At 36.4% G+C, this 27,757-nt stretch overlaps 1 protein-coding gene across 1 annotated transcript in view; it reads right to left on the bottom strand.

Moving 5' to 3' along the window:
• LOC150076510 (sugar phosphate exchanger 3-like) overlaps positions 1-27,757 on the bottom strand; it is a 168,732-nt gene that overhangs the window by 56,613 nt on the left and 84,362 nt on the right. The window contains exons 7-8 of the mRNA XM_090387474.1: positions 25,241-25,325; positions 7,961-8,115 (exon numbers count right to left, since the gene is read on the bottom strand). Of these exons, the coding sequence (XP_090243600.1) occupies positions 7,961-8,115; positions 25,241-25,325 (240 nt within the window). The remainder of the gene's footprint in view (positions 1-7,960; positions 8,116-25,240; positions 25,326-27,757) is intronic.

Raw genomic sequence — 27,757 nt, 5'->3', positions numbered from 1 at the left:
AAAGACAATTGTAGAATAGATGTGCGGAAATTCACCTTAAGCCAGAGGGTGGTTGATAGTTGGAGCAAACTTCAATCCGTTGCATTGGAGTTCAGCAACTTAAACAAGTTCAAGGCAGAACTAGACAAACATTTGGGGTGAATGGATGCATGAAATGGGAAGGGGTTTTTTTTTGGCTGATGCTATATAAGCTTGCTTTCTTGGATCATATGCCTCTACGAATACTAATGGTCCTTTATTTCTTCATTAACCAGTGATTCCATTATTTTCACTAGAAAAGAAGTTAAGCTAGCAGGTTTATAATTACTCATGTCACCTTTTTATCCCTTGTTGTGAACTGGGGATACATTTGCACATCTCTGGTCCATAGGGACCTTCCCTAAATCCAAAGATGCTCTCATAATTATGGCTAAGGATTTGCTTACCTCCTTTTCTGCCTCCCTTAATATTACTGGATAAATCCCATGCCCCAGACAACTTTAAGTTTAATTTCAACGATTTCTTTTCCCCTTTCCTTTCATTTATCATAAAATCATTTAGCTCCCTGCTAGAGTTAAATAAACTTATGGCACAACTTCCCTAAAGAATTCCTTTTGTAAATGTAGATGCAAAGTACCTATTCAATTTGTCAGCAACCTGAGTAGGATCATCAACATTTGAACCACTTACATCAAGTGGATGACTGATGTGATTCAACGCTTTCCTTTTACTGTGAATATAAGTAAAGTCTTGGCTGCATTCTTTGTCAGAAACTTCTTGTAATCTGCCTTAGCTTGCCTAACCTCTTTTGTAACTTGATTACAGACTAATCAAGTATGTTATATTAACATATACCTAATATAAACTATATATCTAACATATAATGACTGGATTACAGAAAGTTTACATCTGATACTTTATATGCATTCCATGTATTTTTCTTCTCTTCATGTCTCATCAGTTCATCCGACATCTATTTAGGTCTAAGCCTTGAACAGTATTTCTTAGTTGGCATGAAAAGCCTAGCAGCTTCTGTGATTACATCCATAAATGCTTCCCACTTAGAATTTTTCTGTTGGGAACCTCATCAGTTGGTCCCACTGCACAAACTTTAAAAATGGTCTGAGACCACTGTAGTCACCCTTACAAAAGCAAAAGTCCTTTCCTTTACCTTTGACAGTCATTACATTAAGTATTGATGGTCAATGAAACATATGAATGCCAAAAAATGTACAATATTTGAATCTGTAATAATATCTTGCCGTATATTATAAATGACCAAACTAATGTTGAACAAAACTATGGCAACGAAATGCTTTTAACTTTCTTCTAATGACCATATATTAACTTGAAGTCTCTGGCAGTGAAGTCTTGAAGTCTCAGTTGGAGGATTGATAGTCATTCTTTCAAGTTTACTTAAGTTATGTGACAAAATACTTCATTGTATGCCTCACTTAACTGTTCATAAATCTGTTTTCCAACCACACAGTCTTCAGTCCGTAGCTGATGATGGATTACTGCCCAAAAGTTTACTCCTGGGTTTTTATCCTTTATTTTTATTCTTCTGATTGCTATATAGGTTTACATATAATTAAAATAAAAAATTACTAAATATTTGCACTACTTTTAATTAGATGTCATGAAAGAAAGCAGTAAGAAGACTTGCAAACCCACAATGTGGCTTTGCAAGTCTTACAAAAATTTCAGATGTAAAGGATTTGCAAAACCACAATGTGCTTTTGCAGATCCTTTACAGAAGCCATGGAGTGTAAGGGCAAAGAATTTTGAGCTCCTAGAAGTGGATAAGTTTTTTGGAAAATTTTGATTTTTTTGACTTAACAAGTTAAATTGTGTTCAATAAATAGTAGAGTAATAGTGGCATGTGATGCAAGAAAGCAAGTGTATGAGCTTATGCAGCATCAGCCACAAAAAAAAAAAAAAAAACACACCATTCCCTCCAAATGCTGTCCAGTTCCTCCTTAAATTTATTCAACCTCTCAACTTCCACAACGACAGATGGAAGTTTGTTTCAGCAATTAACCACCCGCTGGCTAAAGGCAAATTTCCGCACATCTATTCTACATCTGTCTTTTCTTAATTTCTTAATTAAGATTCGTAATCTGAACAAGTGGAAGGATGACATCAGAATTCAGCATGATCAACCCATTCAAGGCCTTATACACCTCAATCAGATCACCACGCAGGTGCCTAGTCTCCAGCCACAGCAATTTGCAGAACTTAAGCCTCTCTTGGTAAGAGGATCCCTTCATTCCCCTCACCAATCTTGTTGCCCTTCTCTGTACACGCTCAAGCAAATCGACATCCTTCCTAAAATGAGGCCTCCAGACCTGTACGCAGTACTCAAGGTGTGGCCTGACCATTGCCTTATACAGAGGGACAATCACCTCCTTTTCCCTGCTAGCAAAATTCCTACATATCATTGACAAAACCCCATGACCTGCCATGGCAGCCTGTCTGCATAGCTTATTTTTAGGAACTTAACTGTGGTAAATAAGTAGCGTGTAAGTTCTAATCTCATACCTTGGCATTTTTTTTCTTTTTGTTTTTTGCTAAGAAATTCTATTTCCTGTAAGCAATAACTAATTTAATGTTCTACGAATGTAATGGTATTACATACAATGAAATATAAAACTTGACAGCATAATACATATTATTGCAGATGACTGATTATTGCAGATATTGTACAGGGAAATAGAATGGGCCAGTAAATCAGAGAGTCTTATAATGGGGGATTTTAATTTCCCAGATGCTGACTGGAATTTGTGGGTTGGTCACTCACACACTAGCGAGGCTATTGTGGATTTATTGGATGATTGTTTTCTACATCAGCATGTTAGGGAGGCAACTAGAGGGAGTAATACTCTTGATCTGATTATCAGTAGCGATTCTTCATGCATTAAGAATCTGCAGATAAAGGAATCGCTAGGTGGCAGCGATAACAGTGTGCCGAAGTGGGATTTACTCAAAGAGGTAACTACCATCGGGGATAAAGGGAAGGGTTTTTGCTTTCGTAAAGGCAACTACGGTGTCTCTGAGACAGTATTTAAATTCTATACGGTGGGACCAACTGATGATGTTATCAACAGAAAATTCAAAATGGGAAGCATTCAAAGAATTTATCTTGGAAGCTACTAGGCTTTACATACTAACTAAGAAATACTGTTCAAAATTTTTAACCTAAATGGATGTCAGATGAATTAATGAGACATGAATTAATGAATGAATGGCAGAGAAGAAAAATGCATGTGATACATAAAAATTAATGGGTGACTTGGAGGCCTATGATAGATATAAGCTGGTCTGTAACCAAGTCACAAAGATTAGGCAGGCAAAGGCCAATTATGAGAAATCTTGGGCAAGAATGAAAAAAAAAAAAAAAAAAAAAAAAAGAGTTCTTTACCTATGTAAACTCTAGAAGGAGAGAGATGAATCAGATTGATCCACTGGATATTGATGGTTCAACTGTTGATGATCCTGCTCAGGTGGCTAACAAACTAAATGAGTATTTTGCATCTACATTCAGACATGAGGAGTTATTCAGGGAGGGGAACATCAGAAGTGAATTAAACTCTGGCAGTGAGCTAGATGATTTTGTAATAACTGAGAGGAAAGTAGAGGAGAAATTGTTTAAGATAAACATAAAAAAGGCAACCGGGGTGGATGAGATCTATCCAGTTATATTAAAGGAGGCAGCAAAGGAAGTAAGCAAACCCTTAGCCATAATTATGAGAGCTTCTTTGGACTCAAGGGAGGTACCCACAGACTGGAGATGTGCAAATGTGACCCTAATTCACAAATAAGGATCAAAGGCTGACACAAGTAATTATAGACCTGTGAGTTTAACTTCTGTTCCAGGCAAATTAATGGAGGCACTGGTTAAAGAAGCACTGCAGGATAATCTAGACAAGACTACAGTTATAGCTCAGACACAACATGGTTTTGTTAAGGGAAAGCGTTGCCTGACCAATTTGATTGAATACTATGATATGGTCACAAAATGAACTGGATGCAGGGAATAACTTTGATATCATATATTTGGATCTTAGAAAGGCTTTTCATACTGTTGCGCATGGAAGACTGCTGAACAAATTGAAGCAGTGTGGCATTGGAGGCAAATTGCTGCTATGGATAAAGGGATGGTTGAGTGGGAGAAGACAGAGAGTGGTAATCAATGGACACTGCTCATCGTGGACTAATGTTATAAGTTGAGTCTCTCAGGGTTCAGTGTTGGGTCCATTGTTGTTTTCTGTATTTATAAATGATATTGCTGATGGTATATATCATGCTTAATGTCCAAGTTTGTAGACGATACGAAGGTTGTTAAGGACACTAATGACAGTATGCTGCTGCAACAGGATCTAGAAAAGTTCAGCAGATGGGTTGAGAGGTGGCAAGTGAAGTACTTAACATTGACAAATGTAAAGTACTACATAAGGGGAAGCAGTAACCCCAGATCAACCCCAGAAGCAGTAACCCCGTATCAACTCTGTGGTACTACACTGACAGTGGTAGAGAACAAAAAGGACCTGGGGTTAATTGTGCAGGCAGATATAATTGTGCAGGCACACCACTACATATGAGAAGTGCAGACAGTCTGCAAGAGTAGCTCATGGTGTCTTGTCAATGATATACAGGATTTTTTCTGGCAGGGATAAGGAGGTGATTATCCCCTTGTATAAGGCAATGGTCAGGCCACACCTTGCGTACTGTATACAGGTCTGGAGGATTCATTTTAAGAAGGCTGTAGGGCTGTTGGAACGAGTACAGAGAAGGGCAACAAGATTAGTGAATGGAACAAAGGGTTGCACTTACGAAGAAAGGCTTAAGTTTTGCAAATTACAGTGTCTGGAGACTAGGCACCTGCAAGGTGATCTGATTGAGGTGTATAAAGCCTTGAATGGTTTGATCATGCTCAATGCTGATGAGATTCTTCCTCTTGCTCAGAATAACCACCCGAGAGGGCATAAATTCAAATTGAGGAAAGACAGATGTAGGATAGATGTGCAGAAGTTTGCCTTTAGCTAGTGGGTAGTTGATTGGTGGAACAGATTTCCATCCTTTGTTGTGGAAGTTGATATTCTAAATAAATTTAAGGCTGAACAGGTATTTGGAACGAACGGAGGGGTGAAATGGGAGCGGTTATTTATTATTTTTTTTTGCTGATGCTGCATAAGCTTGCTTTCTTGCATCATATGCCTCTGCTAATTCTAATGATTTCCTCTTCCAGTCCAATCCATCATTCTGATTCTCCTTTTCCCAACAGCTCTCCTTCCTACATATCTTTCCCCTCAATCACTTTCTCTTGTCGAAACATGTCCTATAAAGTTCTTTTACTAACATTCTCTCTTCTCCTACTGTCCTCAATACTTCGTTGTTGCTCACTCTGTCCACCCATTTCACTCTTTCCATTCTCATCCACACCCACATCTCAAAAGCTTCTAGCCATCAGATCTCTTCTCTTCCCAGAGTCCATGCCTTTGAGCCAAATAATACAACATTAAATTAAATGTTAAATGTTTTTTTTTATTATTAAATGTTTTTGCCATTTGCTTTCTTTATTCCTTCTTGAAATTTCTTCTCAATAGTTCATTTCTTACTAAATGCCTCTTTGTCCATTATAATTCTTGTTTTTATTTCCTACAGACTTTTCCCATTTTCTATCATTATGCTTCCCAAGTATCTGTATCTGTCCACCTGTTCCAATCTTATTCCATCTAATGTTACATTTTCTTCTTCTTTGCCACTTTGAAATTAACATTACCTTGGTTTTCTTGCTGTTAATCTTCATATTGTACTCCTTTACTTTGCTGTTCAAGATATCCAAGGAGCTCCATAACTCCTCTTCATTATTTGCAATCAATACCTAGTCTTCTGCAAATTTTATTGTCTTTATCTTTGTCCCTCATACTTTTACACCTCCCTTCTGCTCTTATTTGTATTCTTTCATAAATACTTCTGCATATATATTAAATAGTAAAGGGGATATGGAACATCCTTGCCTTACCAATGTCTACATTTTCTGATTACTCTCTATCAATCCTAACCACAGCTGTAAAGTTCCCAAATTAGTTTTAAATCTCTTTTATCTATGCCAATCTTTCCTAAGACTTCAATCAGCTTAACTCAATTCACTCTGTCAAAGGTGGGGGATATACATTCAAACTGAGGTTGCAGGATAGATGTGCAGTGATTTGCCATTAGTCAGCAGATGGTTGATTGTACGGACAAATTTCCATCTGTTCCAATCCTATCTGTTGTTGTGGAAGTGAATTGAATTGTTTAAAGAAATTCAGGGACGTGGAAAGATTTTTTTTTTTTGGCTGATGCTTTATAAGTTTGTTTCTAGTATCATATGCTACCACCAATACCAATTCTGGGTTAACTTTCTTTTCTCTCTCTCTCTCTCTCTCTCTCACACACAAAATTCATTTGACTTTTTGTTTCCTAGCTCAGATATGACAATTATATATCAAATAACCTTTGAACGTGAATATGGTCCATTAAAATTTTATTACTAATTTGCTTCAAACAGTCCACACACAAAACACTTCAAGCAGAAAGATTCTCATATAGATCAGGAAAATAAAAATAAGTAATTCTTAACTTCACCATTTGTGGCACAGCACCTGACAGGTGCCTTTCAAAAATATCACTCCCACATTATCCTTTAATTAATAATTAAATTATGAAATTATTTCTAGCTTTCTAAATACAGTCAAACTTTTACTGCAATAGTTCTGAATTTTTTTTCTTATGGTTTCCAGGGAATAATTAAATGCAATCCCCTATAATGTACATATTATAGTTTAACAGTTCCTCCATTTGCATAAAAAGTACCAGAGGAACCGACTTTGCTACAAAGTTTCAAACTCCATATTTCTTTAACATTCAAGATTAATTGCCTTTCCACTCCCACAAATTAATTAAATATCTCTGGTCACAGAGGAGCCGTTTTTTTTAAATGTTTGTTATTGTGTTCACATAAAAGAGATGTCAAAATGTAACAAGATATTCATTCAAGGTGGACGCTACTCAACAGAAAGTAAAATAAATATGTACCATATCATGATTTTGTGAAGCATGCCAAATTTGAAATAAAATTTTGAAAAAACTAGGAAAATTTAAGTGTAGAATCGTGTAATATTTACATATATTTTTAAAATTTTTTTTTAGACATATTTGTACATATAATAAACAGAAATATTGTGCATTTAAAATTTTGCATACTTAATGGTGTTTTCAACTAGAACATATTAAAAATAATTGATTCAAGTCTATTTTTTTTTTAGACATATTTGTACATATAATAAACAGAAATATTGTGCATTTAAAATTTTGCATACTTAATGGTGTTTTCAACTAGAACATATTAAAAATAATTGATTCAAGTCTATTTTTTTTAGTGTATAGTTTTTAATTTTCTGAAGAATTAATATTTTTTCTGATATTTTTGGAACTAAAATAATTAAAAAAAGTAAAAAAAACTAAATTTTTGAAAAAATATTTAAAAAATAAATAAATAAAAAGATCCACACAATAAATATTGCAATCTTTTAAAACCAGCTGAAAGTTTCCAGTGGTATAATCCACAAATAATTCAAAAACACCCAAAAGTTTTTTCTAGAAATTAAAAAGATTGGCACCCATAAGGTGCTGTGCCACTATTTGTGTCGTTAAATTTGCACTACCACTGCTTATTAACTGCTGCTAACTGTTAATACTGCTTAGCTGTTAATTAACTGCTGCTGAATGACACAAACAAAAAAAAAAAAAAAAAAATTTAACTGTTAATCTAAAGATCATGCAATTTTATGAAAAACATTAAAAAAAAAACTTCAACACACCAGATGATATCTTTTGAAATTTAAATTTTACTAGCTCTGTAAAATTCCCTTGTAAAATAAAGATTTCTATACTATTTATAATGATTTTAAATTTAAAAAAATCAACAAAATCATACAGGAAGAACTCCTGGCAAGCGGAAAGCATCTAAAAATTTTATTGCTTTCGGTTTTGAGATGGATTCTTTATCATTCACACCATCAGTATTGGAACAATCTTCTTTTCTAATAAGTGGCTCCAAATCTTCAGGGTCTCCATCAGGATCAAGCAGCCCTAGCGAAGATATACAAACAATATACAAATATAAATAATAAATAAATTTTCTGTTTATACTCCGGGACGACCAAACGGTCAGAGGAGTTCACAAGATAGACAGAATACAAGCAGCACCGTATTCAGTAGTCACGGGCATGAACCCCGGTCACTCAAGGCACGTGTACTTATGCACCCGCGCGCCTGACCACTAGGCTACGGCGGCCTCATTCAGATCACCCATTCACAAATGCAAATATGCATTTGTGAATGGGTGATCTGAACAAAAAAAAAAAGCAAATCAATACATATAATCAACTAGCCAGTAAACCAGACTTTATCTGATTACATAAATATTTATATACCACTATGACCTATGGTAACTCCCATTCTCATGCCCAATTCTGCTGTGAAAAAACTGCAAATACAGTAAACCCTCACTATTCGCGGGAGTTACATTCCTGAGTAATGCCGCGAATACTGAAAACGCGAATATTGAGTTATGGTTCCCATAGTAATAAAGGGGTTCTGTTCCAAAGTATGAAATATGTAAGAAAAACTAGTCTTAAAATTTGTCTATATGTGTATTATATGTACCTTCATAATATGACTATGAAGGTACATATAATACATATATTATATGTACCTTCATATAATATATGTATTATATGTACATATAATACATATTTATAGCTCTGAATGCAAAGCTATCCCTACTCGGAATACAAGAAGATCGCACCTGCGGGGGGCTGGAGAGCTGGCAGCACCTCATGCATGATTGCCAGCTGTATGACGATCTCCGCAGTGCATTCATCACCAAAATACAGTATCTACCATACGGCCAGGAGCACCACATCTTGGACACCAGGGAAGAATATCAGGCTTTCTCCAGCTATGCACTGGCCCTGTTCACAAGACGGAGAGCTCTTATCACAGCAAACTGCAATCAACCACTGACACAATAAGGAAATGAACAAACCTCGAAGGAAATCATCCCGCGGAAGACGCCTGAACCCAATGGCCTCCGATAATCAAGGCACTAAACCCTGAAGTGAACCTAAAGTTGAATAAATGAGAAATGACTCTATAAACAACATTGACGCAAACACCACATAGATGGGAAATGTCACAAGAAAGACCCCACAAACGCCGACAAGCAAACCCGGACCTTTTGACGGTAAAGACTGCAGAACGGACGGGAACCACCCCATGAACGATCATGCTTCGGTCCGATCGCTCCTGGAAACGGACTAGAACCACTAGCAGCTCCGCTGCCAAATGCTATATGGCGAGCTGAATGGGGTACCCTTACCCTATTCATCTTAAATTCCCTATCCCCGGCAGGAGGGAGAGGAGACATGCTCTGTTTCCTCCCTCCCCTGCCAACCCATCTCTTCACCTGGTGAGGCATGCGCCTGCCTCACTGACCACCTGAGGTCGCCTTCTCTATCATCCCCATGCTTCTGCCTTTCCCCCCAGTCTTCAGTCTCTTCCCCCACTCTAACTGTATACCTTATCCATGGCAGGGGGAGATAACTCTTCTTCGTCTTCCCCACCCGCCATCCAAACTCCCCTCTGGTGTGGCATGGGCATGCCATACTGCCTAGCAGGGGTCATCTCCTCTATCGACCCCTTACTTCTACTTCTACCCCCCCAGTCTTCAGCCTCCCCTCCCTCCCACTTTTATCTTTCATCTAACGTATAGCCCACATGTCTAAATTTAATAACAACAAAATTCTGCCCGACCTATTAGACCTTTTAACACATCTTTCTAGCGTTCAACCCCAACCAGCGATTTCCTAACAGCAATCTCCTTAAGAATTAACGTCAAACGCGTATATATATATATATATATATTTTTTTTTTTTTTTTTTTATTACTATTTTATTTTATTTTTTACTTTTTATTATCATTTTTTTTTATTTTTTTTTATTTATTTTATTTATTTATTTTTTTATTTATTTATTTTTTTTTTAGGTCCTAGCCACTGAAATCCCAGGAAACTAGGTGGCAGGACCTGCCGGAGCAACTCGTCATGATTCTGAACACCCTGTTAGCCTCCACGTGGCAAGGTATGGGCAACGTCGGGCCCCACCAGGGGCCTGGCGGCCAATAAGCCAGACAAACAATGGGCACAACAGATCACACTGCACAGACATGGCCCACACACTTTCAAGTCTCTGGCTTGACAGTGTACTGTCCTCGATACAGCGAACATACGCGGAGATGGGAGAAATCCCAGGCGCCGTCTGACACAAACATACCTTATACCTTATGTACAGAGATACATTTACTCAAAATAGCAAGAAACAGCAGAAATCAAATCTGTGTCCAGAGAAGATTTTCCAGTCTGCCATATTTGAAACAAATTAACAGGTGGAAAAACTAATCACAATTCACTGAATGGGTGCTACTGAACAAGAATGCAATATGTTGTTATATGGGAAAAATAACAACATATTGCATTCTTAATCATTCAAACTCCACAATATGAATAATTAATGTTTGAACATTAATTATTCAAACTCCACAAAGTAAAACTACTGGGAATGGGGGAATGGAATCAGTTGTTCGCATTTCTGCAGATATCCCAAATGCTATTGTTGTCATCCATTTTTGTATTTATTATGGTGCAATAAGGCTTAGTAAGTGGTGGTGGTGTGTGAACTAATTTGCATATTGTGTGGACTGAAGTATCCAAGAATAACTGGTGGAGAAAAAATTCTAGTCCCTCGACTTGAGATTCGCTAACTACAGCCCCAATTCAAAAGCCCATCAGAAACTCCTCCAGTCTGTAACAGAATTTGCAATTGGACTTCTCCAAATGAGTGACAAATGAAACCCTTATATACTGCTACAGTGAACCAGATCATCGCGTTCATTCATGATGGCACACCACTACATATCACTAGACCTGTGACAGGTGGTCTGAGGATTCAGTTCTGTGATATAAAGGAGTGATAAGTCAACTTAGAAACATATAGTTATCTTTGATGCTGCCTAAGTTGTTAATATCTTTTTAAATTATATAGCATCACCAGAAGAGATGAATCTGCCATACACTTAAAAAATCTGAGCCACCACTAGGCCAGCTATTTCAAACAACACACAAAGAGACACTAGTAAACTCGAAAATAATTATCTTGGCAATGTGCTGAAAAGTGCATCAAGAACTTTTACGCAGAAACAAATCAAAGTGGGCAAGATATGCATGGCCAATATACAACTGTGCTAATATTGCTTTCTATTATCTACTTCACAAATGCATATTCGGGTGCAATTTATGTCTGATCAGGTGGAATTTGTTGCTAGCTTTCTCTCTCTCTCTCTCTATATCTGTATCCATTTAACGCTACAAACTTTTCAGTATGTGAGAAACTATGCAAGAAACTAAAGACAGGTACTGAAATACCAATAATCTAATTTAGCTGCTCAGTCCACTCACTGGCTCTATCCCAGAATACCAGTATACCCACAAAAATGATTTCCTTATCGTTTTCTTGGCAGCGATGAAGATGAGATCAGATATCTCTCAATACAGGGTGAGAATTTAAATTATTCTGATTAACTGCACTGAATTTATATAAATTATGGCAAGCCATAAGAAAATGTGAATTTCAGCCAAGGCTAACAGGATTCTTTAAAGAGACTGGAAACAGTGTCTATAAAGGAGAGGAGGAGAATAGCTGCTGTAGCCATCTGATTGTCATTTTATATTTATGTGCATTTTCTGAAAATACTGGAAGTACTAGAAACTGGGATGGCAAGGTATTCTTACATCACAGTGTAAGAATACTTTAAAATAAGGAGGTCACTTGGATGTATACCAGGATGTATATTCAGTATCCAACTAAATTTTACTAAAGTTTTGGTTCCAAACACTCAACTCTTTAAGAAGTTCTGCAGATCTATAAAGGAATGGCTTCAGAGAAAGGAAACCACTCAGAGAAACCCACATCTCCAAATGAGATGAGTAAGCTCTGTATCTCTGCTGCACATTGACATGGAAGGGGTTGCCTTCTGAGAAATACTGTTTGTTTGTTTGAGAATTTTTTAGGTGCATGGGAGTCTATGGCCATAGCGCGCCAATGAGAAATACTGAGGGTTCATTGGCTCCAATGCATAAGCTTTGCACTAACTAGGTTCTTTGCACTAACCTTGGGTGTCATTATTAGGTGTCAACCACCAAAATTTCGAAAAATGATGGCAATGTGTAGTGTTGTTTCTAACATGAACATTATACAAGTAAATGGTAATTATATTTTGAATTTAGAACCAATGTTAAGGCTAGAAACACTTATGAAAGAAAAAAATTTGCTATTAAAAAAAAGAATGTTGTGATTTACAGTTAACCAAATAAAATAAGTAAAAGTAAACAAAAATAATAAAAAGAACTTACTGTTTCAAAGTACATCTAAAAACATTAAGAAATTAGTAGTGCATAAACTAAATATACTATAACGATCTATATAATGAAATATTCAGTTAACTTCAATATATATATATACAGGGTGTCTCAAAAATATTGGTACAAATGTTTAGGGGAAGTAGGTAACATCTAAAGGAATGCGAATCGCATAGAAATCCATAACCAGAAATGTCATGGGAAAGTAGTAGTAGCAGAGGCACAAGAAGCAGAAATGACACAAGACAGTAATTAGTGGCAAACATTTATTTGACATAATATTAACAATGGAGTACAAGATGGATGCATTTCATGATGTTACAACAGATGCTCAAAGGTTACACCATGAGACGCGATGCATGCGTGACACCAACGCAGCATGGATTGGTGGACACGGTCAAACACACCTGGAGTTTCTTAGACAGTAGCAGCAGCGCAGACAAGTCTCGCCACGAGATCCATTTCCATCTCCACAGGCAATTCATACACGATAAATTTGAGGGCCCCCACAGAAAGAAATCAAGGTTCGATAAATCATGTGAGCGTGGTCCACCACGGCCAATCCATCAACGCCCAAAACGCCTGTTCAAATGGTCACGAACACACCTTCCATAATGGGCAGTTGAAACTGTCATGTTGAAACCAAATGTTGCATCTCACATATGCTGGAACATCGTCAAGTAACCCTGGTAAAACTTGTTCAAGAAAGATCCGATATTTAGTGGAGTTCATGCGGGATGGCAACAGGTATAGGCCGACTAAGCACACCGACCATGCCTGCCCACACATTTATTGTGAAGCGATGTTGTGCCGCATGGGGGCACACACCGTGTGGGTTGTCGTGAGCCCACACATGAGCATTGTGCTGATTGAATAAGCCTTCCCGAGTGAAATAAGCCTCATCCATGAACAAAACATAGGCAGGAAAATTCAAGTACAGTAAACCCCCGCTTTTCGCGGTCGCTGATTTAATATAAAATGAAACCTAAAAAAATGTGAATTTTAAAGCGCCGTGAACATTTTCCGCCATAAAAAAACATGGGCGTGGCTAAAATTATCTTTCCCGGTCAAAACAGCGTTCAGTGGGTGGGGGGGGAGAGTGGGTGACAAAATCGCAAGCGTGGATGTTTCTCGCTAATCCTTGTTCAGTATGTGTTACGCACTTGCCATGGAAGGTTTCGTCGTTTGCTTTTAATTTATATGTTTATAAATTGAATAAATTTATCAATTTATAAACTGATATGCTTACAAAAGTAATAAATCTACCGTTTTGCAGGGTAAAACAGACTTTTTCGAGTGTGTTAACGGAAGAAAGTGACTTTATTGTGGACAAGTTCTTTCTATCCCATACAAAAATATGGCTACGAATAACAAAAGAAATGTGAAAAGATCAAAGAAGGTGATGACATTAACGAATAAAATTGAGTTATTGGACAAAATTTCTAATGGTGAAAGTGTCTTCTCAGTGGCAAAACATTATAAAATCAATGAGTCAACGGTACGATCAATCAAAAAATTAGAAGAAAAAATCTGCCGTAGTGTCCGTGAAAATGCACTAATTGCTTCAAAAATTTGCTCTGTAACTCGTGATGTTAAATTAGAAAAAATGGAAAAAGCTTTAAATCTGTGGATAGAAGACCGAACTCAAAATAAAATTCCGTTAAGTTCACTCATCATTCGTGAAAAGGCAAAACTCCTTTATCAACACTTTAGCGAAACTGGTGATAGCACTGGCGGGATAAGTTTTTTAGCTTTAGCAAAGGCACTGGTTTGAAAGATTTGTTTGAAATTTCTAATAAATATTACATTTAATATTAAATTGTTTCTTATTTTCATTTCGATGTCATATGCTTGCATTTCACTATGTACTGTCTATGTACATAGTCATATTATGAAGGTACATATAATACATACATAGACAAAATTTTAGACTAGTTTTTCTTATATATTTCCTCATTTGGAACGGAATCCCTTTATTACTATGGGAGCCATAACTCAGTATTCGCGTTTTCGGTATTCGCGGCATTTCTCAGGAATGTAACCCCCGCGAATAGCAGGTTTACTGTATTGAACACTTTCTTGGAGAAACCACTGTGCAAAAGCCACATTTGCAGGATGATCTGGGGGGGGGGGGCAGTAACTGAACCCTTTGGAGATGAAAGGGGTGTAAGGAATCATCATGCCAGACACGCTGTACACTGAAACGAGACACTCCTAAGGCAGAGACAACGGCACGTGTGCTGGTAGTAGGATTATTCTGGACGGCATTCAAAACACTTTCTTCCATGGTAGGAGTTCGCGTCGAACGTGGTCTGCCCGCACTACTCCTGTTACCTATAATTATCCATAATCGCACAAATCAAATTTTGATGCACAAGCGCAAACAAACGGTGGTCCGGTACATGTCTGTCTGGGAAACATTCTCCATAAATTCGTTGAGCGAATTGTCCATTGCCCTCTGCTAATCCATACACTAGGTGCATGACTGCCAGCTCACAGTTCATATATCGATGCATGCTCTTCGTGCGGCGACTACTGCTTGAATGAGTAAACCAGAAATTTTCCCTCTCGCGAACTGATCTACCGACTTACGGTGATGTTTCTGGTTATGTGTTCCTATGCGATTCACATTCCTCTAGATGTTACCTATCTCCCCTAAACGTTTGTACCAATATTTTTGAGACACCCTGTATATATGTTTGTCAGTTTACTTATCCCTCCATCTTAAGCAACTGACTGAGCCGATCTTTATTTTTACCTTTTCTTTTTATTTCTCTGAGCCATCGATCAATTCCAATTTTCTATCCTAGAATTTACTAATTCCTCCTATTTTCTTCAACCAGTTGTTATAGACAACTTGCCCTGCTCAATCAGCTTCAACTTCTCAAATATCTGCTACCAATTCCTTAAATGCTAATCTCCAGATAATTCTACAGTGGGGCTGTTGTTGTCGTTGTTTTGGTGTTTATTGGTGCATTGACAACGGAGATCATAGTGCGCCAGTTCATTTGTTATACAATGTTCTCTTTATATAAATCTTGTTCGAATGTAAAAGGTTAACTGTTTCTGTGGTATTATACTATTTTTTACAGCAGATGGTATATGTTGATTGTTTGTATGAATCTAAAAATATCTGACACGTGTTCTTTGTCACCTATAAGATCTTTAAGGGTGATGTTTTGGTTTCCTTTATACAATGATGAAAAAATTCGGTGTCGATCATTTTCATATGTTGGGCATTCTATAAGTATACGTTTAACTGTTTGGATAGTATTGCATACTTGGCATTGGGGGTTCTTCTGCACGTAATAGATAACCATTTGTGAAATGTGTATGGCCTATCCGCAATCTGGTCAGAACAACTTCTCTCCTTGATTTCCTTATGCTCGTTTTCCAGTGCTCAACTTTTGGTTTTATTTCATATAATTTATTCCATGTTTGTTTTTGCCAGTGTTCTTGCCATTGGGTTAGACAGCAATTTTTAATGATTGGCTTGTAGTCTTTATGTGGAACTTTGAAATATTGTTCTTGAAGGTTAGTGGTTGATTTTGCAATTCTATCCACTTCTTCATTTCCTTTAACCCTTTGTGTCCTGGTATCCAGCAGAAGAGTATCTCTTGTTTTTTATTTGTGAAGCCTGTTAGTATCTGTTTAATTTGTAAGAGTACTGGATTGGATTACACTTAATGAATCACAGTATATTACTGTTCTCAAGTGGTAGGTGGTTCTGAAATGCTCCAATTAGCAGTTCATTATCTGAACTGCTAATTCTGCAGTGTAGACACTGCATTCTTTTGGAAGTTGGTGTGACAATGTAACATCTGGGAATACTGCTGCTGCTCCTACATGGTTCTCTGATTTTGATCCGTCTATATATATTGGTATGTGATTGGGATATTGCATTCTATGTGCTGCATGCAGTTGTTGAAAGTTGCTGTCTGATAAAGTATTTTTATTCCAGTTTTGTGTGAGGAGTTCATAAGCTGTGGTATGGTTTATCCATGGTGGATCTATATATCCTTCTTGGTTTGCAACGTTATCTATTTTGAGATCATGTGTTTTCAGTAGCTCCTGTAGTCTGATGCCTAGGGGCTGGTTTGTTCTTTTGCAGTTCCTATATATGTTTTCCCATTTTGGCGAGAATAAAGTTGTCCAAGTCGGATGGTCTCTTATGGGTCTTATCCTGTAAGCATACAGCAGTGACAACTGTTCTCTCCTCAGGAACAGTGGTGATTCATTAGCCTCTGTATAGAGACTGTATATAGGGGATGTGCGGAAAGCTCCTGTTGCTATTCGTACTGCACTATGGTGAATCGGATCTAGCCATTTGAGGGTGCTCTTTCTTGCTGATGCATAAACCGGTGCTCCATAATCTATTTTTGCCCTTACTAGTGCTTTATACAAGTTGAGCAGGGTATATCGGTCTGCCCCCCAAGATGTTGTTGTTAAGACTTTAAGAATATTAAGTTGTTTCACACATTTTATTCGTAGTTCTTTTATATGTTCTACAAAGGTCAACTTGTTGTCTAGAATAAGTCCAAGAAATTTTACACTTTGTTTAACTGGTATTGTGTTACCTTGCAATATTAGTTCAGGGTGTAAATTTCGTTTTCTACAGAAATGTACGCAGACTGTTTTTTCTTTTGATATTCTAAACCCGTTTTTCTGGGCCCAATGACTGATGTTAATTGCACATTGTAGTTGTCTTTCTACTGTTCCTATGTTCTGTGCTTGATATGAAATACTGAAGTCATCTACATATAGTGCATATGACATTGAGTGGTAGTTGTTTTGTGATGCTATTTATTTTTATGGAGAATAGCATGGCACTCAGGACAGACCCTTGGGGAACTCCTTCTTCTTGTTTATATGATTTTGACATGGTGTTTTGTACTCCAACTTGAAATGTTCTATTTTTCATGAAATTTTGAATGAATAGTGGTAAATGTCCTCTGAGTCATGCATCGTGGATATCTTGTAATATACCGTGTCTCCATGCTGTGTCATAGGCCTTTTCTATATCAAAAAATACAGTAACTATATGTTTTGAGGTTATAAATGCATCTCTTATATCTGCTTCTATTCGTACAAGGTGACAGTGGGGCAAAGACAACTTAGTTGATTTCAATACTTCTAAAACTCAGTCTTATCTTATATCTCACAAAAAGGATTCTTCTGCTCCTATACTTATCACAAATCTGCCTAGCATGGAATATTATTCCCACATTTGGGGCGGTGCCCCCAAAACCTCTCTCAGGCTTCTAGATCCATTCAGAAGAGGGCAATTAGGTAAATTAATGACTCGTCTCTAACTGAATCTCTCCACTCGCTGTCTCATAGACGTACTGTTTCTGCTGCATGCTTTTTCTACAGATACTTCCATGGGCACTGTTCTTCTGAATTGGCTTCTATAATTCCTGCTCACCCTTTCAAAACAGTCCAAACCCGTGCCGCCACCAGCCAATATCCATTTACTGTCCAACTTCAAACTCATAGAACCAACTTTTCATCTTCCTCGTTTATTGATTCAACTGCCGTTTTCTGTAACAACCTACCTTCATATGTAATTCCTTCATTTTATGAAAATTACAGTCTACAGAAGTTCAAGTCTAATATCAACAAATATCTTCTCTTGTCTTCTCAACCTCCAACATAAGCACAGTACTAAGTACTATAGATTCTAATACCTCTCGTGTTTGGGGTTTTCATTTAAAAAAAAAAAAAAAAAAAAAAACACTGAAGGCACCTTGTACTTTCCGTTGGTCCCTTTCCCTTCACCATTGTAATAAGTAAATAGGAATGAAAAGAAGATTCTAAAAATTCATTTATGTTTTTTATATGATTGAAGATTTCAGTGAAGATATCAGAGACATGGTGTCACACAGACATAAGCAGTGCAGTACTGGAATTTGGGGAGTACAATGTGTACAGAAAGGATAGACAGTACAGGAAGGGAGGAGAGGTTATGCTGATAGTTAAGAAACACAAAATCTAAGGAAGTGCATCCAATTGATGTGGGTGGACAATGCAATGTTGAGTCTATTTGGTGTGACACTGGGAAAGGAAAAATGAGAGTAGGTGTGTGTTATAGGCCTAATGACTCTGATGAGTATAATGAGCAATTGTGCAGAGAAATAGAGTGGGGCAGTAAATTAGAGTGTCTTATAATGGGGATTTTAATTTCCCGGATACTGACTGGAATTTGTGGGTTGGTCATTCACACACTAGCAAGGCTTTTGTGGATTTATTGGATAATTGTTTTCTACAACAGCATGTTCGGGAGACAACTAGAGGGAGTAATACTACTCTTGATCTGATTATCAGTAGTGATTCTTCATGCATCAAGAATCTGCAGATAAAGGAACAACTAGGTGGCAGTGATCACAGTGTGCTGAAGTGGGATTTACTCAAAGAGGTAACTACCATCAAGGGTAAAGGGAAAGGTTTTTGCTTTCGTAAAGGTGACTACGGTGGTCTGAGACAGTATTTAAATTCTATACGGTGGAACCAACTGATGATGTTACCAACAGCAAATTCAAAATGTTAAGCATTCAAAGAATTTATCTTGGAAGCTACTAGGCTTTTCATACCAACTAAGAAATATTGTTCAAGATTTAGGCCTAAATGGATGTCAGATGAACTAATTAGACATGTGACAAAGAAGAAAAATGCATGGGCTACATATAAATTAACATATGACACAGAAGCCTATGACAGATATAAGCTGGTCTGTCACCAAGTTAGGTTAGGCAGGCGGAGACAGATTATGAGAACTCTTTGGCAAAGGATTCAAAGAAAAACAGCAAAGAGTTCTTTACTTATGTAAAGTAATGTGACTTATGTAAAGTAATGTGACCCCAATCGACACAGGAGGATCAAAGGGAGACATGGGTAATTACAGACCTGTTAGTTTAACTTCTGTTCCAGGGAAATTAATGGAGGCACTGGTTAAAGAAGCATTGCAGGATCATCTAGACAAGACTTCAGTTATAGCTTGGACACAGCATGGGTTTGTTAACCGTATTTTTGTATCTTGAGGTCTGGTGGACCCAGTTGAAAGGTCAACTAATTAATTCTATAATTTTTATTCTATGGACACAGCTGAAATTCGCTATAGGTGAAGCCAGAATTGTTTTCTTCGATTTTCCCACTTCAATTTTCAAAAATTTCTATTGAATTTCACGCAAATGACAAAAATGTAACATCAAGTGTGTATTCTTTTAGGCCTTTTTCTGTTATTTTTCTAAACCCACGCTAATTAACCTATGGCTTATGAAACAATACTTGATTCGTTTGTTTGTTTTGGAGTGGGAGTTTCTGTTTACAGAGCGAAATTGTTTTCGTGGAGTGAGTTGTGAAAAAAACGGTTGGAGTTACATGAGAAACTTCCTAGATACAGCTACATCGAGAGAGTGCCAACGGTGGTTATGTCACATCAAGAAGGAAAATAAACATAACACAGTCAGGAGCTAAATTGTTAGTTGACATAAGAAGCAATAAGCGAAACAGTAGCAACAACTGTTTTTTGAAAGGCGAAAAGATCATATTTCCTTTCTTCAATGTGTAGTTCGCCTACTAACAAAAAATCAGAGAAATTCATCTTTTAGAAACGAGAAAAACTGGTGTAAAACCGATAACATTGCAATGCACATTTGATAAAATAAAAAAATGTTTGGTTTATTGTAATTGTTTTTAGCGAACAGCAGTTTCCTGGATATATATTTGATCTTATAACGGAATTTCAAGAAAATATTTCTATTTATAGCTGAGTTATAAACTGGTGAAATCGCCACTTCGAAAACGCCAAAGGGAAAAGGGGAAAAAAAAAATATATATATATATATATATATATCCGCTAAGAATAACGGGTTGTTTCTTGAAATGCATATTGTTCACAAAACTGCAATATTTCTAACAATACAAAGCTAACAGATTAGGAATCACAGGTTGCTCAAAAAAGTATTGTTAGAAGATATTTGCTTGTTACGCTTTGATGTCATCGCAAAGGGAGAAATTCAGTTTTAGTACAGAAGCCGAATAAAAAGATATAAACCCCGTTGAAAAATAGATTTTCTCCCCATCACTTCTCTTGTTCTACTGTGGTTTTAGGCAGAGTTCAATTTCACACAATCAAGCCGGTGACTGCTAAATGCGGTGCGGTTTCTTGTATTCTATCTCTATTTTGGGATCTTCTCTGACAGGGGTCGTCCCAGAATATAAACAGAAAATTTGTTTGTCAGAATGCTGCCCACCAATGGCACCAATTATCAACTCTTTTACTGTCCTTCTAATTTTCAATGTGTGCAGATAATCGACTTCGGCAAAATTCGCAAGTGCTACTTCAATTAGGAGCAAAAACCGTTTCCCCCAACATAACGAATTACTTTATAGGTATAATAAAGGACGACTACTAATGATTTTACTGACTGGAAGAAAGTGTCCACAATAAAACATCTGTACAAGGTGGTCACTCAAAGGAAAGTAACCGTAGTCATTTATATTCAACGATGTTTGAAATGTATAATGAAGTTCACTGGCTATTTCCAGAGGGATTATTGCAAAATATTGTTCCGTAAAACAATTACAGTAAAGTAAAGAGGGTTTTTTTATCGAATGCACACCGGACTAATCCGAACTTAGGCATCCTACGATGATGCTGACTTATTAGAACTTTAGCATCTGTTGTGAAATGAATGCAATAAAGAAACAGACTTAGAACTTTCGAATCCTCGACAAAACTGACTTGCTAGAACTTCAGCATCTCTGATGTGAAAGTTACATTTGTGGACCTTTGACAATCTCCTGGCCTTCCCCCCCCCATCAAATGAGTATTTTTATTTCATTCTCTCTGTCTCTTTCCATTAGGATTGGACTAGAAAGGCGAACTCTCTCCCCTAAGGAGTTTTTTCCTCCAGGTGAATGAAAGGAACTGGAAATTTCAGGAAAATGAACCCTGTTTTCCTTCATTCAGCAAACAGCTACTCTGTCAGCACTAGAGAAGTGAAATTACATTTGCAGTGTGTGATAACGAAAATTCAATTTTTCCCTCGAAAATTTTTGATAGTATCAAATGCATATCAAGGAAATATCGAAGTAACGGACTGTTTTCACAATCCGTCACTCGACCACATTTTTTTTTTTTTTTTTTCGTTTGCACACCAGGTGAGATGAAGGCGAAGTTCCTTCGACATCAGTTTTCAAAGTTTATAACGCAGCTATGAATAGAAATATTTTCTTGAAAGTTCATAAGAAGATCAAATATACATCCATGAAACTGCTGTTCCGATTTAGTCCTCTAAAAACAATTACAATAAAGCAAATTTTTTTTTTTTTTATGAAATGCACATTGTGGTGATCAGTTTTACAACAGTTTTTATTTTCCTTCCATTTCCAGTATAGCTTCCAATAGATGAATTTCCTTGATTTTTTGTTAGTAGATATAATACATACTGAAGAAAGGAAAGAAGATATTTTTGTTCTTAAAAACCAATTCATTGCAATTCTTTCGTACAACAATTACGAAAAGCAGTAAAGCAACTGTTGTGAGATAGCCATGCAAATTAGTGTTCGCAAGTAATGATGCTCAAATGTTTGTTTTCCACGAAAGTTGTTTTCTTTTTTATTTTCTCCTTGGATCACCTTGGTAACGCTAATGACGTAAGCTTGACAAGTCAATTATCTCTCTGCGTGTGTTGATTCGTTTTATCCAGAGGTGCCAAGCTGACGCACGAATTTTTGAACTAATGCTGTAACAAGTTTTATTTTCAAAGATTGGATCTTGTTTTTCCGACATCAAAATTTAATAAATTGAAATATAATCGGACATTTTTGCTGTTTTAGAGTGAATTAACAGTTTTTTTAGCTGAGCACTAAAATTAGGAAATCAAAGAATATAATTCTGTTTATGTATATTGAGAGTTTCAATTTTGTAAATTGAGTAGAAATTATGGAAATTATTAGTTTCTCTCAGTGGGGGACAATTTTCAAGTGAGATTGAAAATTACGGTTTGGGGAAGGGGATAAAAATACGGTTAAGGGGAAGTCTTGTCTGACTAATTTGATTGGATACTATTATGTAGTCACAAAGATTAACTTTGATATCATATATTTGGATCTTAGAAAAGCCTTTGATACTGTTGCACAAATTGGAGCAGTGTGGCATTGGAGGCAAACTGCAGCTATGGATAAAGGGATGGTTGAGTGGGAGAAGACAGAGAGTGGTAATCAACTGCTCTTTGTGGACTAATGTTATTAGTGGAGTCCCTCAGGGTTCAGTGTTGGGTCCACTGTTGTTTTCTGTATTTATGAATGATATTGATGATGGTATATCAGGCTTAATGTTCATGTTTGCATACAATACAAAGGTTGGCAGGGTTGTTAATGACACTAATGACAGTACACTGCTGCAACAGGAACTAGAAAAGTTGAGCAGTTGGGCTGAGAGGTAGCATATAAAGTTTAACATTGACAAATGTAAAGTACTACACATGAGAAGCAGTGTGGCATTCCCAGAGTAACGTATTAACTCTGTGGTACCACACTGACAGTGGTAGAGTTTGAAAAGGACCTGGGGGTAATTGTGCAGGCAGATATGAAGTTTTCGGCGCAGTGCAGACAGTCTGCAAGAGTAGCTCATGGTGTCTTGTCAATGATATACGGGAATTTTTCAAGCGGGGATAAGGAGGTGATTATCCCCTTGTATAAGGCAATGTATACAGGTCTGGAGGCCTCATTTTAAGAAGATGTAGAGCTGTTGGAACGAGTACAAAGAAGGGCAACAAGATTAGTGAATGGAACAAAGGGTTGCTCTTACGAAGAAAGGCTTACGTTTTGCAAATTACAGTGTCTGGACACTAGGCACCTGAGAGGTGATCTGATTGAGGTGTATGAAGCCTTGAATGGTTTGAGCACACTCAACACAGATGAGATTCTTCCTCTTGCTCAGAATAATCGCCTGAGGGGATAAATTCAAATTGAGGAAAGACGGTTGTAGGAAAGATGTGCGGAAGTTTGCCTTTAGCCAGCGGGTGGTTGATTGGTGGAACAAACTTCCATCTGTCATTGTGGAAGTGATAGCTTAAATAGATTCAAGGCAGAACTTCACAAACATTTGAAGCGAGTGGATGGGTGAAATAAGGGTTGTTTTTTTTTTTTTTTTTTGACTGATGCTATATAAGCTTGCTTTCTTGCATCATGTGCCTTTGCTAATGCTAATATCTTCTCGTGTCTTCTCAACCTCCAACTCAAGCACAGTACTAAGTATTATAGATTCTAATACCTCTCGTGTTTGGGGTTTTCATTAACAAAAAAAAAAAAAAAAAAAAAAAGAACTGCCAGCACTTGCACTTTCCGTTGGTCCCTTTCCCTTCACCATTGTAATAAGTAAATAGTAATGAAGAGAAGATTCTGAAAATTCATTTATGTTTTTTATATGATTGAAGATTTCAGTGATGAAGAACTCATTTCACCATAAAACAGTAACATAAAAACCCACAGAATTCCAGTTATTGGTATTATCACAAATGCAATAAGATCGAGTTTTCTATCCATTTTTAACTATAAGCACTAACAGAAAAGCCCAATAAACCAGAAAGTGCAAATTATTTTTATTGTTTTATGGCAGTGACCTCCAGAAATGTGTTTTAGAAAAATATCACAAGGCATTCAAAATTGATTCTTATAACGGAACATATGATAATGATGAAAGTGTAGTGCAATATCCATTATAAAAATGACCTTTTAGAGAGATAAATAGCTTAGTTATTTAGCAAAAATTTAAACTTCCAAGGTCATGGAACAAATTACCAAAAAAAAAAAAAAACGATGTGTTATTGGATTTACATTACGATATTTTCACGATACCTCCATTTATTCCTATGGGAGGCAAAATACGTTTCCACGATTTTTTAAGTTTGCAACGGCCAGCAAAAACTTACATAAAGTCAAATTTCTGTGAGTCGAATATTACGTAAGCCGGGGAGTGGCTGTATAGTGGGTACAAGATGACTGTTGTCATTTGTTATTATTTGAGTGGCTATCGCTCAAACAGATTTATTTTTTTATCACAAATTCTAAGAAAATTCTTTGAAAAAAATAAAAATTCTATTTTTTTTTTATCACAAATTCTTTGGAAACTTATAAGAATAGATGCTTTTTGGAAATAAAGTAAAAGCCAGGAACATATCTGTAACGGTTCTGAGTAACTAACCTGCCTAATTTAATTTCCTCATTTATTATTATTATTATTATTATTATTATTAGCCATATGATGCAAGGAAGCCTGAGGCTTTTGCTGCACCAGCCAAAAAAAAAAAAAAAAATTCCTGAGCTACCCTTGTGTGTGTGTGTGTGTGTGTGTGTGTGTGTGTGTGTGTGTGTGTGTGTGTGTGTGTGTGTGTGTGTGTGTGTGTGAGTGAGTGAGTGAGAGTGTCAGAAATAGAAAGGAATCACCAAGAAAGAGAAGAATGGTGATTGAATCCAAATAATTAATAAATATCAGTGCAGCCAGGGTCCATTTATTAATGAATACAAATAATGTAAACACATACCTGTCAAACAGTAACATTCATAAAAAAAAAACAAACCTACAAATATATAACTATCCTTTCTTTCCTTAATGGTTCATAAATTATTAAATTATTTGCATGCACAAAAGAGACATTTAAGTGTAATATGAAATTCAAAAAAAAAATAATATGAAACACTAGTTTTTAAAAATAAAAAAAATGATAAAAAACTTACCAACGTCACGAGGATGTGGAATAATACTGAAATACACAACAATACCTCCAGCAAATGTCATTGCTGCTGGAACTAGAAAAGCATACTATAAAAAATAAAGACATAATTATGAAGAGCTATAGAATAAAATGTAAATTATAAACATACTATTCTGTTTTGGGTTGACAATTTCTTGCTGTTTCTTTCAGAAACAACAGATCACTGTCCAAATAAACATTCAAGTTTATATAGTTGAAAATATTTAACTGTGTCTTTTTGTTTCTATATTCGCACACTTGTGGAACAGGACATGATCACATTGTCAATTAGAAACAGGAAGAAATGAAGAGAATCAGAAAACAGCTCTCCAGAAATGCGACTTTCTTGAAGTAATTTAAATTACTAGGAGTTGCTTTTAACCCAGAAACATAAATTTTTCTCCAACACGAACCCATGTGTTGGTCACAAACCAAGCTTTGGGTATGGCTCAAATTCCTTTCTACGCAATGGTATATCAGGATTTTGTGCAGTTAAAATATTAACACTATTACAAATTGTGCATACCACTACAAAAATCCCCCACATCAGTTACAGAGGGAAGTGGGGTAGTAGTAGTAGTGGCATGTGATGCAAGAAAGCAAGTGTTATGAGCTTATGCAGCATCAGAAAAAAAAAAAAAATTACAAAACAATCCCCTCTAAATATTTGTCCAGTTCCTCCTTAAATTTATTTAACCTATCAACTTCCACAACGACATATGGAAGCTGATTTTTATAGTATATCATATAAAGACTGCAATGCGAGCTAATTCAGTGAAGCCATCTGTCATATGGAGGACTGCTTGAAAGACCATGCTACATTCACTGAAAATGCTAATTTTGACTAATTGATAGCTGTGTACTATTGGCAGAAGGGACATGACATTAGGCCAAATGATTTTCAAATTATTGATAGCACATGAAATATCAAGATCTGTTGCCAGTTAGAAAATCCACCCACATATGCAGCACTAGACATTATTTAACTTAAGGATATTTAAGCATGAGACCAACAATATACACTAAGTTCGGAAAGTATTAGGAAACACATAATTCTGAGGAAAATATCCCCTTCTCAATAAAGAACATTACAACAACTTAAACCCCTGTAACCCTCTATTCCTTGACCCATCTATTAGGTTATAAGTACAGTAAACCCCCGCGAATAGCAGGGGTTACGTTCCTGAGAAATATCGCGAATACCGAAAACGCGAATACTGAATTATGGCTCCCATAGTAATAAAGGGGTTCTGTTCCAAATGATGAAATATATAAGAAAAACTAGTCTAAAATTTTGTCTATGTATGTATTATATGTACCTTCATAATATGACTATGTACATAGACAGTACATAGTGAAATGCAAACATACGACATCGAAATGAAAATAAGAAACAATTTAATATTAAATGTAATATTTATTAGAAATTTCAAACAAATCTTTCAAACCAGTGCCTTTGCTAGCAAAAAAACTTATCCTGCCAGTGCTATCACCAGTTTCGCTAGTGTTGATAAAGGAGTTTTGCCTTTTCACGAATGATGAGTGAACTTAACGGAATTTTATTTTGAGTTCGGTCTTCTATCCACAGATTTAAAGCTTTTTCCATTTTTTCTAATATAACATCACGAGTTACAGAGCAAATTTTTGAAGCAATTAGTGCATTTTCACGGACACTACTGCAGATTTTTTCTTCCGATTTTTTGATTGATCGTACCGTTGACTCATTGATTTTATAATGTTTTGCGACTGTGGAGACACTTTCACCATTAGAAATTTTATCTAATAACTCAATTTTATTCGCTAATGTCATCACCTTCTTTGATATTTTCACATTTCTCTTGTTATTCGTAGCCATATTTTTGTAGGGGTTAGAAATAACTTGTCCACAATAAAGTCACTTTCTTCCGTTAACACAGTCGAAAAAGTCTGTTTTACACTGCAAAACGGTAGATTTATCATTTTTGTAAGCATATCAATTTATAAATTGATAAATTTATTCAATTTATAAGCATATAAATTAAAAGCAAACGACGAAACCTTCCATGACAAGCGGATAACAACTTACTGAATAAGGATTAGTGAGAAACATCCACGCTAGCAATTTTGTCACCCCCCACCCACTGAGCGCTGGTTTGACCGGGAAAGATAATTTTAGTCACGCCCAATGTTTTCTTATGGCGGAAAATATTCAAGGCGCTTTAAAATTCACATTTTTTTAGGTTTCATTTTATATTAAATCGGCGATCGCGAATACAGATACCGCGAATAGCGGGGGCTTACTGTATACCAAAATGAGAAACCCAAGATATATTAGCTTTTCAAAATATTAGGGTATAAACCATTGAAAGTGTAACCCTCTTCATCATGATATTTGTTTTACTGCAACTTTTATATAAATTTCCCTAACTGAAATATGAACCATGTAAACATTAAATTATTAAGGCACTTTAGCATTTAATATACTTTAACAGGAAACCCTTTTTACACATTTAACCATTTT

The sequence above is a fragment of the Mastigoproctus giganteus genome, chromosome 13, assembly GCF_048544385.1.
Source record: "Mastigoproctus giganteus isolate SK-2022 chromosome 13, ASM4854438v1, whole genome shotgun sequence".
NCBI classification, from domain to species: Eukaryota; Metazoa; Arthropoda; class Arachnida; order Uropygi; family Thelyphonidae; genus Mastigoproctus; species Mastigoproctus giganteus.
Note: the sequence above shows the minus strand (reverse complement) of the source record. Positions and strands in the feature narration are given on the sequence as shown.